Source organism: Emys orbicularis, chromosome 1 (genome assembly GCF_028017835.1).
Source record: "Emys orbicularis isolate rEmyOrb1 chromosome 1, rEmyOrb1.hap1, whole genome shotgun sequence".
NCBI lineage: Eukaryota > Metazoa > Chordata > Testudines > Emydidae > Emys > Emys orbicularis.
Genome location: NC_088683.1, coordinates 235,407,359 through 235,427,187, shown reverse-complemented (window position 1 = coordinate 235,427,187; position 19,829 = coordinate 235,407,359). Strand labels below are relative to the sequence as shown.

General features: G+C 40.2%; 1 protein-coding gene across 1 annotated transcript in view; it reads right to left on the bottom strand.

The window, feature by feature from the left end:
- The window catches only part of GPR143 (G protein-coupled receptor 143), a 45,142-nt gene extending 25,834 nt beyond the window's left edge, over positions 1-19,308 (bottom strand). The window contains exons 1-6 of the mRNA XM_065423762.1: positions 19,065-19,308; positions 17,313-17,422; positions 10,903-10,997; positions 8,104-8,196; positions 5,334-5,443; positions 774-882 (exon numbers count right to left, since the gene is read on the bottom strand). Of these exons, the coding sequence (XP_065279834.1) occupies positions 774-882; positions 5,334-5,443; positions 8,104-8,196; positions 10,903-10,997; positions 17,313-17,422; positions 19,065-19,308 (761 nt within the window). The remainder of the gene's footprint in view (positions 1-773; positions 883-5,333; positions 5,444-8,103; positions 8,197-10,902; positions 10,998-17,312; positions 17,423-19,064) is intronic.
- Between the last annotated feature and the right edge of the window lie 521 nt (positions 19,309-19,829).

The following is a 19,829-nucleotide window of genomic DNA, read 5'->3' as shown; positions in this document are numbered from 1 at the left end:
GCCGAAGGTGGCACGTGAGCTGATTTTCAGTGGCACTCACACTGCCCGGGTCCTGGCCACCGGTCCGGGGGGCTCTCATTTTAATTTAATTTTAAATGAAGCTTCTTATACATTTTAAAAACCTTATTTACTTTACATACAACAATAGTTTAGTTATATATTATAGACTTATAGAAAGAGACCTTCTAAAAACGTTAAAATGTATTACTGGCATGTGACACCTTAAATTAGAGTGAATAAATGAAGACTCGGCACACCACTTCTAAAAGGTTGCCGACCCCTGCTTTATAAGGAAGCTGCCACTGCAGAATGGCAGTTTTCTTTGGGACACAGTTTTGCCTAAGGATATCATATTGGAGATGGGAAAAAGTGGTCTGAAATTCCACAGCCAGACCATATTGAGGCTACTCTTGTGGAGAGTGACCATAGCAATCTTTGTATTTTTCAGACTATTGCTCTAGGCAGCTATCTACCCAGTCAATGCCTACTTATCTTTTTTACCATTTTTCTTTGAGGCTTTTGTTTTCATGTTGCTCAAACTTCCCCCCTCCCCCCAGCTGTATATTCTGGAACTTGTGTCACAGCTGCAAGAGGCAGCTTAATGCTTCAGCTACTAAGTAAAATAATTTAGAACATTTTCCTTTCTAGACAATTCCTCCCCTTGAAACTGTCAGGTTGACAAACAAATAGAGCAAGCCCGCCAATGCCGTTCACACACCCCACCTTCCACAGTTGGGAAGTATTCAGAGTTTTTTAATAAATACACCTCCTACCATATAATGAACACCAGCATAATTTTGAAAAAGCGGAGCTGAATCTCCGTCCCCAGGCGTCTTTCATTCTCTGTGTAGATTCCTTGTCTTCCTTTGAGCAATGAGGCAACTGGAAAGTACAGAACTGTATAATGAGTACATGGCTATGGGTTTTTTTTTATTTACAGGGATCCAGAGAGTGGGAAAGGGAAGAGGAGAAGCTGTAGCTCAGGTTCCTGCTGTGATGGGACTTGATTTTAACCAACAGGGAAGAATTGGTAACAAACAGAAGGAGGAAGGCAATTTGGGTGAAAGTGATCATGAAATGATAGATTTCATGATTCTAAGGAAAGGGAGGAGTGAGAGTAGCAGAATATGGACAATGGACTTTTAAAAAGGCAGACTTTAACAAACTCAGAGAACTGGTAGGTGAGGTTCCATGGGAAGAAAATTTAAGGGAAAAAGGAGTTCAGGAAAGCTGGCAGTTTCTCAAAGAGACAATATTAAAGGCATAACTGCAAACTATCCTAATACAAAGGAGAGAGAGAAAGAATAGGTACAAACCAATATGGCTCAGTCAGGAGCTCTTTAATAAGCTGAATCTCAAAAAAGGAATCCTACCAAAAGTGAAAACATGTACAAATTGCTAAGGAGGAGTACAAAAGAATAGCACAAGCATGTAGGGACAAAATCAGAGAGGCTAAGGCACAAAAAGGCAATAAGAACAAGTTCTTTAAATATATTATGCAGGAAAGAAAGAGGAAGGAAAGTGTAGGTCCTCAACTTAGTGGGGAAGGAGTGCTAATAACTGACTACATGAAGAAGGCTGAGGTGTTTAATGCCTGTTCTGCTTCAGTCTTCACTAAAAGGATTAATGGTGACCAGATAGTCAAAACAAAGCAACAAGGGGGAAGGAACAGAAGCCAAAATAGGGAAAGAACAAGTTAAAGAATATTTAGATAAATTAGATGCATTCAGGTTGGCAGGGCCTGATCAAAATCATCCTACGGTACTTAAGGAACGAGCTGAAGCAATCTCGGAAATGTTAGCAATTCTCTTAGACAACTCCTGGAGGACATAGATATGGTCCCAGAAGACCGGAGAAAGGCAAAGCACCTATCTTTAAAAGGGGGAACAAAGAGGACCCGAGAAACTATAGACCAGTCAGCCTAACTTTTATAGCGGGAAAAATACTGAAACAAATGATTAAACAATCAGTTTGTAAGCACCAAGAAGAAAATAGGGTTATAAGGAATAGGCAGCAGGATTTGTAAAGAACAAATCATGCCAAACCAACCTAATTTCCTTTTTTGATGGGTTTACTGGCCAAGTGGATAAGGGGGGAAGCACCAGACATGATAGATCTTGATTTTAGTAAGGCTTTTGATGCAGTCCCATGTGACATTCTCATAAGCAAACTAGTTGAAAGACTATACTCAAACAGTAGCTATCAGTGGTTTGCTGTCAAACCGGTAGGGTGTATCTAGGTGGGTCTTTCTGGGGTCAGACCTTGTTCCAGTTCTACTCAATATTTTCACTAATGACTTGGATAATGGAGTGGAGAATATGCTTATAAAATGTGCAGATGACACCAAGCTGGGAGGGGTTGTGAGCACTTGGAGGACAGGATTAGAATTAAAAATGACCTTTAGAAATTGGAGAATTGGTCTGAATTCAACAAGATGAAATTCAATAAAGACAGTGCAAAGTACTTCACTTAGGAAGAAAATAATCAAATGAACAGCTACAAAATGGGGAATAACTGGCTAGATGGTAACAGGATCTGGGGGTTATAGTGGATCACAAATTGATGGAATCAACAATGGGATGCAGTTGCAAAAAAGGCTAATATCCTGGGGTCTATTAACAGGAGTGTTGTATGTAAGACACAGGAGGTACTTGTTCCACTCTGCTTGGCACTAGTGAGGACCCAGCTATTAGTATTGTGTCCAATTCTGGGCACCGCCCTTTAGAAAAGATATGGACAAATTGGAGAGAGTCCAGAGGAGAGCAATAAAAATGATAAAAGGTTTAAAAATCCTAACCTGTGAGGAAAGGTTAAAAAAACCTGGGTATGTTTAGTCTTGAAAGTGGGCGGTGGGATCTTTATAACAGCTTTCAAGTCTGTTAAGCGCTGTTTTAAAGAGAATAATTGTTCTCCATGTCCAATGAAAGTAGGTGGACAAGGCAATGGGCTTAATCTGCAGCAAGGTTAGATATCAGGGGAAAATTTTCTAACTAAAAGGCTAGTTAAGCTCTGATATAGGCTTACAAGGGAGGTTGTGGAATCCCCATCAATGGAGGTTTTTAAAAAAATAAGTTGGGCAAACACCTGCCAGGGATGGTCTAGCTTTACTTGGTCCTACCTCAGCGCAGGACTTGATGACTTCAAGGTCTCTTCCAGCCCTACATTTCTATGATTCTATGCAGGATAGTTTAGAAGATGGAGGGAACCTCATTAAATAATCTCCTTTATCCATTTAACAATTAAAGAAAACAGTGTCATCCAAAAGTGGGTGGTGACATCAGAACTTGCCACTGGCTTTCTATCAACCCCATCTAAAATGGGAAGTAACAGGAGGGGTCATAACTGTTTTACCTTTTAAAAACGTAAAATGAAACAGTGTTTCGATAGTGTGTTTAACTATGCAATTGTTATGCCTTTGTTTTCTGAGTTCTGCACCTATAAGTCACTTAGGACTCCCTCTGCAGCGATGGGCAGCTAGGTTGTGTGCAATACAGACATTCATAGGGGACGCAGGCACACTTTGCGCTCTCTCATGAAGACTTTAGTCTTGTTTATTGCTTTTGATTGATGTAAAATAGGGAGACTGAAAGGATATGGCTGCTCTAGTCATCAATATTGGTTCACTTTACAGCATGGAAGCTTTGGTGCAGCCTGAAGTAACCCTTATTCACTGCAGAGAAGATAAAGAAGTGTAGCCTCTATATACCTATAGGACTGCAGGTACCAAGGCAACATCAGAAGAGCCTTCCTTATTGGCCCTCGATAATATGCTTCATCACCTTGATCAACATGTAGCTGCTCCTGGATGCCCAGGTAGCTGCAGTTGCCAAGTCAGTCATCTGTTTTTGGAAAGGGGTTTGTCTTTTATTTGCTTATTATTAGAGAACAGTTTACATCTGTGCTCTGCTCTGACTACCAGCAGATTTCTGGGTAAAGTCTAAAGTGTTTTTGACCTTATAAAGGCTTTGGCTGTCAGGGAGAGAGAGAGAGACTCCTTTTCTTCTCATATGGTACCATGGCAGCTATGATCTACTAATAAGCTGAGATCCCCCTCCTCATCTAAATGGACTGTGTTTTTGATGAGGGCTCTTGGCTCTGACACAAACTTCCTACTGTATATATATATATATATACAGTAGGAACTTCCTACTTATATCTTCCTACTGTATTTTTCACTCCATGCATCTGATTAAATGAGTTTTAACCCACGAAAGCTTATGCCCAAATAAATTTGTTAGTCTCTAAGGTGCCACAAGTACTCCTTGTTGTTTAAACTTCCTACTGTGGTTCACCAGAACCCTGGTATGATGGATTTGGCGGAACAGTCTTTTTGTTCTGTGTGTACAGTGCCTGGCACAATGAGGTCTTGGTTCTGGCTGGAGCCTCTAGGATATAAACAATACAAATTATTATTTTATTGTTATTAAAAACCTGTCTGTTTTCTCAGCCTTTTTCTTGGAAGTGGGGATTAAGGAATGAGGGAAGGAAGGGAAGACGGGACAGAGATTGCATTTGTAATGGGATTGGGGGGGTTTCAGGAGGTTTTTTTTATATATTTTAGTGTGTATATTTCAATGCAAACTTGTGGATTTATATTATGTAATACACTGAGCATTGGGTGGGTGTAATATTAAATACAAAGTCTGGGATTGTTTGGCTCCGAGGTTTTATTTCAGGCTCCTCTCTCGAATACATGTAGATGTGGTCATCAGGCCCCTGATGAAGTTGTGTACAAGCCCAATTTCAGGCCTTTGTTCCTAACATCAAAGTCATGAGTAACCAAATTCCAATCATATTTGACCACATGTAAAACTAATATCTGACTCCATGTGCAATTAATGAGAGGGCTGCAGAGAAGCCAATGGAGTCTGCATTTCATTACAATATCTCAGTGACTTAGACCTTGTCTACACTAGAGAATAATCCTGACTTCAACTCTCAGTGGCCAACGATAGCTGCACCAGTTCAAGCCCCTAGCATAGACAGTTCAGTCTGCTATAAGTACCAGGGCAACTTTGCTAAATTTCGAGAAGATGCAATGCAGTTTTGTCCATCTACAATAGTGTTTTGAACCAGCACAGCTACGTTGATGGTGTTGTTGGCCACCACCGCTGTGGTGCTAAATCCCCCATGTAGACAGAGCCTTGCTTTTGGTACCTAGCTGTTATGCTAAAAAATCCTGGTGCATTTCTTTCCCTTGACTAGTTGCATCCTTACATGGCTTTGTTCATAAGGGACTCCCCCACAGATCAGGATATACAGACATAGCTTTTACATTACTATTATTTTTTTACATCACATATACTAACTAATGTTGACATTTAGGAACTTACCTCCTGTTACCGTCCTTCTAAAGAGGATTGGATTGGCCACCAAAACTAGCAGAAGTGGGGCATAGGTAGTGATGTAATGAGGAATTGCATGCTGCAGGCCATTTTCACAACTGAGAAGAGACCATTAAAAGATTAATTCTTCTTCACACCTTGTAGTCTTGGCTATTCTACTTACATCACATTTAGCTAAAAATATGGAATGAAATAAGCAGATCCAAAAATGTTGTGACACATTGATTCTGGCCAGCTCAAGTGAGTCACAAAGTAGACTATTGAAATACAGTCGAGTTTCAATGCTTCCTTCCAACAATTTGGGTGGAAGGAAAAAAAAATGAAGCTAAGACAGGGTGGAAGAAGAAGGGATAATAGGATACAGAACTTCTTTGGCATGATCTTCTCCCTCTCTAGGAGCCTGTGGAAGCCTTAATCCCCCACTTTCCATGGCCATGTCAGGGATGGGTTATGGGGCAAGTAAGCACCCATTTTATGTGGCATGTTTCTCTCTGGTCCTGGCAGAAACCCAAGCAGATGACTGAAGGGCCATATTGGTTATGTCTACACTGCAGCTGGGAGATGTGATTTTTTTCAGCACTGTGAACAGACTTGTGCTAGCCCTGCTTGAGATAGCATGCTAAAAATAGCAATGAGGGTGTGTGCCCCTACTGCAGTCTACACCGCTATTTTTAGCATGCTAGCTCATGTCTGTCTACCTATGCTGGGAATCATGCCTCCCCAGCTGCAGTGTAGACATACCCATTGACTCTGAGTTATGTGTATAAATTGTTTTATTTGGAACTTACCAAAGTTAAGTTATTCATAAGAACTTAAGAATGGCCCTACTGGGTCACACCAAAGATCCATCTAGCCCAGTATCCTGTCTTCTGACAGCGGCCAGTGCCAGGTGCCCCAGAGGGAATGAACAGAAAAGGTAATCATCAAGTGATACATCCCCTGTCGCCCATTCCCAGCTTCTGGCAAACAGAGGCTAGGGACACCATTCCTGACCATCCTGGCTAATAGCCATTGGTGGACCTATCCTCCATGAATTTATCTAGTTCTTTTTTGAACCCTGTTATGGTCTTGGTCTTCACAACATCATCTGGCAAGGAGTTCCACAGGTTGACTGTGCGTTGTCTGAAGAAATACTTCATTTGTTTTAAACCTGCTGCCTATTAATTTCATTTGGTGACCCCTAGTTCTTGTATTATGAGAAGAAGTAAACAACACTTCCTTATCTACTTTCTCTACAGCAGTCATGATTTTATAGACCTCAATCATATCTCCCCTGAGCCGTCTCTTTTCCAAGCTGAAAAGTTCCAGTCTTATTAATCTCTCCTCATACAGAAGCCGTTCCATACCTCTAATCATTTTTGTTGCCCTTTTCTGAACCTTTTCCAATTCTAATATATCTTTTTTGAGATGGGGCGACCACATCTGCACACAGTATTCAAGATGTGGGCATACCATGGATTTATATAGAGGCAACATGATATTTTCTATCCTATTACCTATCTCTTTCTTAATTATTCCCAGGATTCTGTTCGCTTTTTTGACTGCCACTGCACATTGAGTGGATGTTTTCAGAGAACTATCCACAATGACTTCAAGATCTCTTTCTTGAGTGGTAACAGCTAATTTAGACCCCATCATTTTATATTCAGTGATCAAACCATACACAAGTATAAGAACATCTTTGGGACTTCACTAGTTGTTGTTTTTTCAGTGGTTGGGACCCAAAGTAGGAGTAGATGGTCCTGGTGCATAATCAGTGATTGAAGGAAAAGTGAGTTTTGAGGAGGAATTTAAAAGAGGAAGGGATCACACAAGCAAAGGGAGGCTGTTTCAGGCATAGGGGTTAGCCTGATACTAAAGTGGAGAGTCATGAGTAGGAGAAGAGTTGGATGGACAGAGCATAGGGCATGAGAGAAATAGGATATGGTATTTTTAAGGCCATGCCTACTCTACCACTTATGACGGCAAAACTTATGTTGCTCAGGGGAGTGAAAAAAATGCACACACACCCCCAGCGACAAGTTTCCCTGGCATAAGTGGTAGTGTGCACAGGGCTATGTTGTCAGGAGAGTTTCTCCCACCAACATAGCTACCGCCGCTCGCTGGGGGGTGGTTTAACTATGTTGATGGGAGACCTCTCTCCCGTTGGCATAGAGCAACTACACGCGAGATCTTACAGCAGTGCAGTTGCATCGGTACAGCTGTGCCACTGTAAGGTCTCTCATAGACTCATAGACTTTAAGGTCAGAAGGGACCAATATGGTCATCTAGTCTGACCTCCCGCATGATGCAGGCCACAAAAGCTGACCCACCCACTTTCCCTTGAAGTCTTTAAATTTAGTCGCAGAGAATCCTCCAGCCTGCGACTCCTGCCCTATGCTGCGGAGGAAGGCGAAAAACCTCCAGGGCCTCTGCCAATCTACCCTGGAGGAAAATTCCTTCCCGACCCCAAATATGGCGATCAGTAGAACCCCGAGCATACAGGCAAGATTCTACAGCCGGACCCTTATTTTACCAGCGATGGCTCGTTAATGCCTAATTGACTAATATCACGTCTCTAGTGTAGACATAGCTTAATTCACTCAGGGCCAAATTTGCTCTAACGTTCCTTACTGTAAATCCGGAGTAACTTCATTGACTCCAATATTCGGCATTTACACTCTTGTAATTGGGGTAAAAACTTGACCCTCCATCTCCAAAACTGACAAAGTCATTCAAGTAATCACAGAGCTAGATTTTTTTTTAATGTCTTGCTTACCTAGCAACGGAAGGGTAGTAAAGCATGGCAATTCCCTCCACACACAGCAGGATTGCCAGGCCCCATGTCATCATGTGGTACAACACAATTGTACTGGAAGCACATGAAATGGAAAAGCAGCTGTTAATGTCACCCATCATGTGCATTTGGAATTGCTTTAGAATTTCACATTGCAACCATTCAAAAGAATTGTACATATATGCAGGTAGAACAACATCCCACTGGCAGTACAGTAACTAGGAAAAGGTAAAGCGGTTTGGGAAAAATAAGAGCTGGGCTAAGTCAATGCAATTGTTCAGGTTGAGATAAGAGGCCCTGTCTCTGTCTCTTCCTGTCAACAGAGCTGTAAGTGACTCTTGCCCACACAAGCCTCTAGTAGTCCCCCCAGGCTCCCTCCCTTCCTGTGACCCATGGAGGTGGAGCTTGGGGTGGGAAAACTATAAGGAGAAGGAAGAAGGGCTCGCCAAACAGCGTGAACAGTCACATAAACTTCAGCCCTTTTGGGGATTTGGAAATCAAAAACTTTAACAGTTATGATCACATTTTGCTTCATCTACATCAACAAGGGCCTGATCCAGACCCTGCTGAAGTCAATGGGAGTTTTTCTATTGACTTCAGTAGGCTGAGAGTCAGAACCTGAAAGTTTTGCGACTGATTTTGGTGGGAGCAGAATCAAGCCCATATTGCCTCAGGCTAGAGTGGTGTGACTTACGTATACATGTCTCTGAACACTTGAATCACTGCCCATAGGAAATAATATGAATGTCATTACAGCGCATAGCCTTGTCTGGCCCAGGGAATTTAGATAACCTTGATGGAAATAATTAGGGTAAAATATGTGAAGAATTTTCATAATATACACTAGAAATCACGTAGTCTAGCTTGTTACTGCTTAACAGTTCCATAATTCCTGGGCATCAAAGCTTCACTATACATGTAAAATTCAAGTTTGTCCTATACAGGCCAGGGTTAATACTAGTTTAAATCGGGGACTTTTGTACTTGTTCTGGAGATGCACATAATAACATCTGCCAATTGTACTGTGTCTCCAATATCCGATTGCTCAATATTGTCTGGGTATAATATCACATAATTCTGTGCTCAGTACTGGCAAACTGAAGGTCTTTTTGTTCTTCTAACTCCAAAAACGGGCAGCCAATTTAGAAAAATCTTTATATTTTGTCTCTAGTATAACAGCATGGCCATTGTACTCAAAGAGTAGTTATCAATGGTTGGCTGTCAAACTGGGAGGGTGTTTCTACTGGGATTCCTCCTGGCTCAGTATTGTTCAATATTTTCATTAATGAGTTGAATAATGGAATAGAAAGTATGCTTAAAAAATTTGCAGATGACACAAAGTTGGAGGGGTTGCAAGCACTTTGGAGACCTGGTTTAAAATTCAAAATGACCTTGACAAATTGGAGAATTGATCTGAATTCAACTAAATGAAATTCAATAAAGACAAGTACAAAGTACTTCACTTAGGAAGGAAAAAATCAAATGCACCACTACAATATGGGGAATAACTGGCTAGGTTGTGTTTCTTCTGAAAAGGATCTGAGGATTATAGTGGACCACAAATTGAATACGAGTTGTGAATGTGATGCAGCTGCAAAAAGAGACTAATATGCTGGGGTGTATTAAAAGGAGTGTTGTATGTATAACACAGGAGATAATTGTTCTGCTGTATTCAGCACTGCTGAGGCACCAGCTGGAGTATTGTGTCCAATTCTGGGTACCACAATTTAGAAAGGATGTGGACAAATTGGAAAGAGTCCAGAGGAGAGCAACAAAAATGATAAAAAAAAAAGAAAAAAATTAGAAAACCTGACCAATGAGGAAAGGTTGAAAAAATTGGGCATGCTTACTCTTGAGAAAAGATGACTGAGGGGTGACCTGATATGTCTTCCAATATGTTTAGGGCTGCTATAAAGAGGATGGTGACCAACTGTTCTCATGTCCACTGAAGGTAGAAGAAGTAGTAGTAATGGGCTTAATCTGCAGCAAGGGAGATTTAGGTTTGGTATTAGGAAAATCTTTCTAACTATTAGGGTAGTTAAGCTCTGGAACAGGCTTCCAAAGGAGGTCATAATTGGAAGCGTTTGAAAACAAGTTGGACAAACGCCTGTCAGGGATGGTCTAGGTTTACTTGGTACTGCCAGAGCACAGGGGACTGGACTCGATGACTTCTTGAGGTCATTTCCAGCCCTACATTTCTAGGATTCTATTAGTGCCAGAGAGTTTAGATACTCCAGTGATGGGCACTATAGAAGACATATAATACATAAGGTTATTTTTTTCTTTTCTTGAAAAAAATGTTCTATAAAATGAAAACATCAACAGGACACTAACAACAGCATTGAAAAGAAGATAAAACCTCAAATCTTGAAGCAAAAATTGTAGGTGTATTTCAACACTTTTTTTTTTTTCAGAATAACATTTTATTGCTACAAGTTTCAATTCATGGTGTAGATTAGGGACTGGAGTGAAATCTTGGCTCCATTGGAATCAATGGGACTTATTCCATTGACTTCAATGGAGGTAGGATTTCACCCCAGATTTTCAAAGTTTAGGTGCATGCAACTGCATGCAAGTTTGTAATCAATAATGGAGCATATTCATGGCCCTTTAAGCACCTAGCATACTAATACGTGGTTTGCATATGCACATCAGATGTTTGTGTATGCTTCATTTATGTGCCTGAATACATGCATACAAACATACGCACCTAATGTAGAAAGTAAAACTGTAGATATTTAATTAGTTAAAATTAAAAATTAGTTAATTTAACTTTGGTACCTTAGCCCTGCTGATCTTCTAACCACCAAGTAGGAATCTACAGCATAGCAAAACAGCCACCAGAAGCCAGCACTGTACAAGAGCTGGATCCACATCTGCAGAAGGAAAAGATTACATTATGTCACAGCCGCTGACAAAGTCTCTAATGGTATGTCTACACTACCCGCTAGATCGGCGGGCAGCGATCGATCCAGCGGGGGTCAATTTATTGCGTCTAGTCTAGACACGATAAATCGATCCTTGAGCACTCTCCAGTCGACTCCAGTACTCCACCGCCACGAGAGGCGCAGGCGGAGTCAATGGGGGAGCGGCAGCAGTTGACTCACCACAGTGAAGACACTGCAGTGAGTAGGTCTAAGTATGTCGACTTCAGCTACGTTATTCACGTAGCTGAAGTTGCGTAACTTAGATCGATTCCCCCCCCCCCAGTGTAGACCAGGGCTAAGTGACCAGGACAAAATAAAACTCTCTGTTACTTCTAGCCCTGATGAGACCTCATTCAAGCATGTTTAATGGAATGTGTGTGGTTTTGTAACAGAGATCCATGAGGGGCCAAATCTTGCTCAGAATCACAGGAGTAATCCCACTGAAGCCAACTGGTCTATTCACATGAATAGGTTGAGCAGAATTTGGCCCCTTTTGATAAGCTTGCTTTACTCCTGCCCAGAAGAGTTATTAACCTTGCCTAACCTTAACTCTGAATTTTACATGTGCATCCAAAAGTAAAACATTTTTGGCTACATTCATAAAGAGATTTATAGTGAGAATGTTTGAAATTACTGTATTTGCACATTAGTGCCTCTCCTGTAGCTGAGGGCTTGTCTATACTTACAGTTAAATCAGCACTGCTGCGATTGATGCAGCGGTGTCGATTTAGCAGGTCTGGTGAAGGCAAGCTAAGTTGATAGCAGAGTGCTCTCCTGTCAACGTCTGTACTCCACCTCTCCGAAACGCAGAAGGTACGTCGGCGGGAGAACGTCTCCTATCAACACAGCGCAATGTAGTCACCACTGTAAGTTGACCTAAGTTATGTCGACTTCAGTTACATAACTTATATAACTGAAGTAGTGTAACTTAGGTCGATTGACAGCTTTAGTGTAGACCAGCCCTGAGACATGAGAGAAGGACTTGTATCTCTTAATCATTGTAGCTATATTGTACCTTCATATTCTGTGAAGTGAATGTAAAAGGAAATTATTATGTGTAGTCAACAATCTCTGTTCCCAAGAGAAACAAACAAACAAAAAGAGATGGGTGGTAGTGAAATGTCCACACTTTAATTCTGATGTTTTTTTTCAGTAATGACCCAAAGTGCTGTGCACAGGTTTAAGTCAAGCTACATTCCACTGTATTTGACAGTTGAGAATTCTCATTTTTTCTCATGAGTGTACATAAAGATATCTGACCTTTTCCTCTGTGTTTACAAATTCTAAAATTCTTTCCCTGATGAGCTGGTTCTTTACAGCATACTTTCCCCCCCTTTTTAATTAGTCTGAAACATGTTTACTGTTCAATTTAATGTTCCTCTGAGCCCCTCTTTCATTTTGGCTCCATTTTCATCTGAATATCCTTTGCCATGGTTCCATAGTAGCATCTCTTTACCAGGCAGAGACCATGATGCTTGCTATTAAGCCAAACATCAGTGATGGCTACAAGTCTGAAAACAAATCCCTGGCATTCCCTCCTCCACAATCTGAAAATACTCCTTTTCCCCAGAGATGTTGATCCTTGGTCCAATCACTAAAGCCATCAATACACCTTCAGGCTCCAATAATTTCATCACTGGAATGCACTTTATTCATAGCATTCAGTGTATAACTTGAGCTTAGTTTAAAATTTTTTTTCTTTGTAAGATGTCCATTTGAAAAATAATATTTAAAAAATTCCATTTAAAAGAATCTGTGGGCTTGATTCGCTCAAGATCTGCACTGGCTTCTTCCAGCTCATTAGGGAAGATGGAGCTAGTCAATGCTGCCTCAAACAGATTTGTGCTTCATCTGTCCAAGATGGGGTATTAGTAGGTGTTTGCTACTGACCACCAAATCACACTTGGGAAGAGACTGACTGGCTCCTTATGCACCTATCTATAATGTGTAGGGGGGAAAAGCGGTGTGATCCTGGGGGAATTCAATCAGAGTGACATATGTTGGAGGTTGATGCTACCAGAACTAAAACATCCTTGGGATTTCTAAATACTACAGATGGCAAAAAGTGTGGCATCCAACATAGGAGAATTCTATTTTAGACCTCATTTTGACAGATACAGAAGAACTGATCACAGAAATAAAAATTAATGGTAACTTAGGTACAAGCCACGATGACTTGATCATCTTTATTATGTGCAAGCAGAATAAAGTTCAGACCAATTATATTTATAATAGGTGGTTTAAAAGGATCAATTTCACAAAGCAGAAAACTATTATGATCTAAATAAGCTGGGAGGAAGAATTTAATCAGGAAAAGATTAATAATAATTTGTAATTGTTTAAGAATGCCTTACTAGATGGCCAAAAAAACACAATCCCACAACTAAGGAAGAAGGCCATATTGGTTGAAAAACCGACTTGGTTTAGAAAGGAAGTGAAGGCAGCCATTTTATATATTAAAACAAATAGAAGAAAAGGGAAGTTGATAGTAATGAATACAAATCAGAAGTTAGGAATTGTAGAAAACTGATGATGGAATCGAAGGGACTCAAGAAGAAATCTATGGCCAGCAGAGTTAAGCACAAAAAGAAGAATTTTTTAAAATATATTAGGAACAAAAAAAATCCTAACAATGGTATTGGTCCATTCCTAGATGGCAATGGTAGAAATATCAATAATAATATAGAAAATGCAGAAGTGTTTAATACATATTTTTTCTGTATTTAAGGAACAAAGCAGATGTAGTCATCATCTTATAATACTCTTTCCATTCCACTTGTATCTCAGGAGGATGTTGAACAGCAGCTAGTAAAATTAGATATTTTTAAATCAGCAGGCCCAGATAACTAGCATCTAAGAGTTTTTAAAGAGTTGCCTGAGTAGCTAAGTGGAATGTAATGTTTATTTTAAATAAGTCTTGAAACCATGGGGAAGTTTCCATAGACTAGAAGAAAACCAATGTGCCAATTTTAAAGAAAAGTATACGAGATGATCTGGGTACTTATAGGCCGGTAAGTCCGACATCAATCCTGAGCAAGATAATGGGGCAGCTGATACTGGACTCAGTTGATAAAGAATCAAAGGAGGGTAATATAATTAATGCAAATCAATGTGGATTTATGGAAAATAGATCTTGTCAAACTAATTTCATCTTCTTTTTTGATGAGATTACAAGTTTAGTTGATAAAGGTAATAGTGTTGATGTAATAAACTTAGACTCCTGTAAGGCATTTGTCTTGGTACCACACAACATTTGTTAAAGAACTACAAGATCAACATGGCACGCATTAAATGGATTAAAAACTAGCTAACTCATAGGTCTCAAAATGTATTTGAAAATGGGGAATCATCGACCACTGTGATTTGTTCTTGGCTCTATTCTATTTAATATTTTTATCAATGGCCTGGAAGAAAAATATAACATCATCACTGATAAAGTTTCTAGATGACACAAAAACTGGGGGAGTGGTAAATAATGACAATGACAGGTCACTGATTCAGAGAGATCTGGATTGTTTGGTAAGCTGGGCGCAAGCAAACTATATGTGTTTTAATACAGCTAATTACAAATGTATTAATCTAGGAACAAAAAAGTAGGCCATACTTACAGGATGGGGGACTCTATCCTGGGAAGCAGTGACTCTGAAAAAGATTTGGTCGGGGGAGGGTGGATAACTAGCTGAACATGAACTCCCAGTGTGGTGCTGTGGCTAAAAGGGATAACATGATCCTTGGATGCATAAACAGGAGAATCTGTATTTGGCACTGGTGTGACCACTGCTGGAATCTGTGTCCAGTTACAGTGTCCGCAATTTAAGAAGAACGTTGATAAATTGGAGAGGGTTCAGAATGAGAACGATTAAAGGATTAGTGCCTTTAGTGCCCTGTTTTATAGTGATAGACTCAAGGAGTTCAATCTATTAAGCTTAACAAAAGAGAACATTAAAGGTATCTACATGGGAAATATATATTTGAAATGGGCTCTTCAATCTAGCAGAGAAAGGTAAACCACAATCTAATGGCTGGATTCAGGGGTGCCAGAAGAGGGGGGGCCAGGGAGCCATGGCCCTCCTACTTTCCACCTGTACACTTTTTGCCATGGGCCCCACCCCAGCCTCTCCTCTTCCCCCCGAGGCCGAGGGTCCATGGCTCGCAGCCTGCTCTGGCTTCTGGCTTGGCCAGGGGCGGGGATTCGGACAGAAGGGGCAGGGTGAGGGCCCCTGGCCCCCCCACTTTTGGAAAGGCTCCGCTGCCCCTGGCTGGAATCTGAAGATAGACAAATTCAGATTGGAGATTGTTAAAGATTTATGCTTAATGAGAGTAATTAACCATTGGCAAAAGTTACTAAGGGTTATGTTAAATTCTCAATCCTTGGCAATTTTAAAATCAAGATTGGTGGTGGTTCTTCTAAAAGATTTGCTCTACGGTGGTCCCTTCTGGCCCTGGAATCTATGGGGGGGAAAAGTCAGCAGGAAGTGGATACAACCTCATTCTACTCATCCCCTGGGTAGTCTCTGCTGGCTGCCAAGTAGAACTGCCAGTCCTGGTGGAAACCTCTGGGAGTGTGGCATTATAAACACAATCTGTTCTTTCTTGGGGGTGTATCTACTTGGGAGTCAGTTTCCCCTGCTTGTGTAGGGGGGTCTCCCAAGGCGATGAATCAAGGCCTATTTGGTTTAAGGCCAGAATGCATGGCATTTTGTTTTTTAAACAAAATCAAGAAAATACATTTTACATGACTATAAGTGGTTTCATGAATTCTAATGAGAATAAGGTGGGAGAAGGGAGTAGGAAGGGGGTTATTTGTCATTTTGTTTTCTGAAATGTAAACATTCCCTTGCACTGTTGCAGACCCAAATATTGCAGTATTTTGCTAGTGCAAAAGAGCCAGAAAGTGAATCTTTGAACTAACCCTGATGCTGGCCAGTCATATTTCATCGTCCATGCTGGGATCAAGACAAAAAATAAACAGCATCAATGGTAGAAGCTTTGTTTAAAATATTCATTCAATGTTAACATAGTGAAATTACGATGTTTTCAGAATTGCACTTTACTGCTGCAAAATTTTTATCTTGGCAAGTTTTCTTTCTTTTTTTTTTCTTTTTTGAAAAAAATCAGGCTTGGACTATGATACAAGTTTGTACACAGTGAACAAGGAATAATGTTTTTCCCTTGTTTTTTCTACTTGTACCTGACAAGACTCAGAAGTGTGTGATGAGAAATAGAGAGGGATTAGAAAAGGGATTAGAGAGGGATTTTTGGCTGTTTGGTACGTATAGTTTAATGTGGAAATTGTCATTCAGATTTGTAGCAGTTGGTTACAGGTTTCTGTACAACACCATGATATTATGTCTTTTCAAACCTAATCAGATTTTTGTTTTAGTGTAGAAAAAGATCCTTTAGCAACATTTAGATTGTAATTATAGTATTGTACATGCTTGATCAGAAATTCCTTGGGTACCCAATATTCCCACTGGCTTTTCATAAGTCTTTGTTCTGTCCTATTTGTCAGACTCCATATTACTGTAAAAACTGTGAATTGAAATGAATATTGGTCAGATATAGCATTTATATGCCATTTAAGTTTATACATCACCCCATATTTGAACCCCATTCAGTTAAAGTATGAATGACAGTGTAATAAACCCCTGCAAACAGTTTTGTCACTTTGAAATTCCTGAGATTTGCAAGCACTCCAGAATTATTCAGGCCAACCATATTTTTCATTTAGCAGAAGGGGTAAACTCCCCACCCGAGATTTCCTGTCTGATTTTCAGCATACAGTATGTAATTACAAAGTACCTCACTCAGAGACCTATTTACCTTTGTCCCATACAAACCCAGAGCTTGATTTTGTCCTAAGTCATTGTACATCTGAATTACCTTATTGACTTCACTGGGGCTTGTGGGTGGTTAGGATCTCTGAAAATCAAACCATTCATTTAGATGCCCAGATATGATTTAAAGCACCTAGCTTTAAGCACCCACATGTGAAAATTTTGGCCTCAGCTTTCACGAAATAGCTCGCACTCCTCCCACTCTAAGCTGGTGCTGCATAGCAGGGCGTGCCAATGCTTGTACCTTGTGAGCAATTAATACATTTCTCTTGTTTTTTCGCTTGTAGGGCTTGGGAGAGGCAGAAACCCATTATACTTATAGATCTGAATGATAGTTCAATTTTCTTTAGATCAGGAAGAGTTTGTCCTTCAGGCTTCCTTTATCAAATTAGTGTCCCTAGCAAGAAAAAAAGAGTTTTGTACTTACTGCACTTCCCACACAGAAGGCAGAAGGCCACACATCAGTTCCATTCACCACAGAGATGTTTGCTATGAAGTCTGGGAAGCCTATCCATACAGTTGATCTGAAGATTATACCTAATGGGAAAATTCATTAGTGTTCTGAATGTGTTACTATGGTTTGAGTCACATACTTGCACAGTTAGCCTGGTTTTTACATGTGAACAAAGCAAGGACTGTGCTTGAATTGAGCACAAGACAACTCAATTATTTAAATTTCACCATAATCTATCAGTGAATGCTGCACCCAAGTTTAAAGTTGCTGTGGTCTAAAATGTTCTGTTCTATTTTTAAAAAAACTTCATTTCATTAACACTGACACACATTTCTCTAAAATGAACTAGATAGCATCTCACAGGCTGTCATCAAATGAAAGTAATCTCATAATTAAAGCATTTTCTTCTTACTTCTTTTCTCTGTTATATTTGCATATATCAATGTTCTTACATTCATTTCTCTTTAACTCTTTACATTTTAGTATTAAAGGTATTTTTATACCCTTAATCTATTCTCATTTTTGCAAACAACTCTTTTCCTCTTTTTCAAATGAATGAAACAAATAACACTTCTCAATACTGCTTTAAAAGACATCACAGCTTGCAATCAGTGAAGATGTCTATTCTTATTATAATGTGATAGCACTACCCATGATGCTTTATATACCATTTAACGGGAATTGATCCCTGCCCAGGAAAGATTACAAAGGGTCTCAGACAAAGATGATACAAGACAATTGGTTCTGATTTGTCAATATAATTAAAACAGAAAAACCTCTGTCACATTTTTGACCTCATCAAATTAAAGGGCTATCTATCCAGATTCTTATATAGGTGCTCTTTACTGTATCATCTGAGCAAATCTCAAAGGTAGAGAACAATACCTATAGGTGTCTCTCCCTTCATCCCAGCCACAGGACTTCAGATTATATTATTTATTATTATTTTATTTATTTATTTATTTATTTATTTATATTATTTATTTCATCATTTTATATAAAATGTGAGAGTAAAGATATTATTGCAGCAAAGCCTGGATGAAGAGGAAGTTCTGCATTTAGCTCTGAACATGGTGCAATTAGTGTTAATTTATACTTTGGCAGCACGTTTCATAGTCTGGCAGATTAGAATTAGACACCACTTTAGTTTTGACACATGGGTGTTCATGCATATTGCCTCATTCTTCCACTTCCTCAGCCTGCTCTCTCCTTGTGACCAGGCAGGGCATTGGAGAGGAAGGTTCTTATAGATTTCAATACCCTATCTATAGCACAATCTAAAGCAGCACTCTTGGGTTTGTTGCTCATGCGATTTGCCCAGTTGAGTAGCTGGCATTTTTATAATGCTACAGCCTTTGTTTGGAGTGTTTAAGGATCAGAAGAATGTTTTTAAAAGTTAGTCTTTACGGACAATTAAGTTTTGGATCTGTCAGCCATTGAAAAAACTTCCAACATCTGTCTGCTTGGATTTTGTTAGTTTTAGGTGCAGATTTTGAAGAGTGCTTGATTTTAAATTTGAACTGTTAAACCTAACATTCAAAAAAATCTCTCTTCCATCAAGACCCATTATTTCCTAGCATCCCTTAACCCAAATCTACCAGCAAAACAGAAACAATATTCTTCCATCCCAGAGCTCTTTAGGCTGCTAAATGGATCCATTTAGCCACACTGCCTCCAGGCAGAGGGAATCCACTCTAGGGCAAGGCACAACAAGCTGGTCCTTACCTAGGCCACCAAGGATGTCACAAACGGAGATGAGGAGAAGAATGGTGGTGGAGGAGGAAGCTTTTGGCATCTTCCGGGGACTCTGTCCCTGCTTAGGAAGGAGCTGCAGGATGCTGAGCAGCAGACTGACTGAGGCACTGCCAATGCAAACTCCACAGAAAACCTCAGGCTGGAAAGTCAGCACCAGTTGCGTGGCTGCATCCCGGTTGGGACAGCAGTAGGTCTCTAGCCTGGGAGAAGCCATGGGAGGTCTGGTTGGTGGTAGAAGAGAAGGAGCAGAAAAAATTGCTGTTGCTTCTACAAGGGAGATTTAGCTTTTACTTGATCCTTCCCATTAGCCTTCAGTGGTGAGAATCACGCGACTGATGGATCATGTGCTGCTGCTAGTGCTAAATCCCCTGAAGCTGCCTCTCTCAGCCTCTCCCTGGAAAGGAGATCAGATCAGAACAATACCATTGCAGTGTAATCTGAAACATACCTCTTCCCTGCTCTGAGCCATTGGCAACAGTTCACTCAAATATTTCTGCTTGTACAGTATGTGATGAGGGAGGACTAAGCCCTTCAGAGCACTGAAGATGGTGTAAAATGAATGAGGATAGAGGCCCCAAGGTAGGAGCATTAGATTTTAACTCTCATTTTAGCCCCATCCCACACATCGTACTTTAATTATTGCAAATTAACTTGAGCTCTGGGTCCAAACCCAAGCACTCCCAGACTTTTGGAAGAGGAGGAGGTAGTCTAAATCCACACCCAACTCCTGAGATC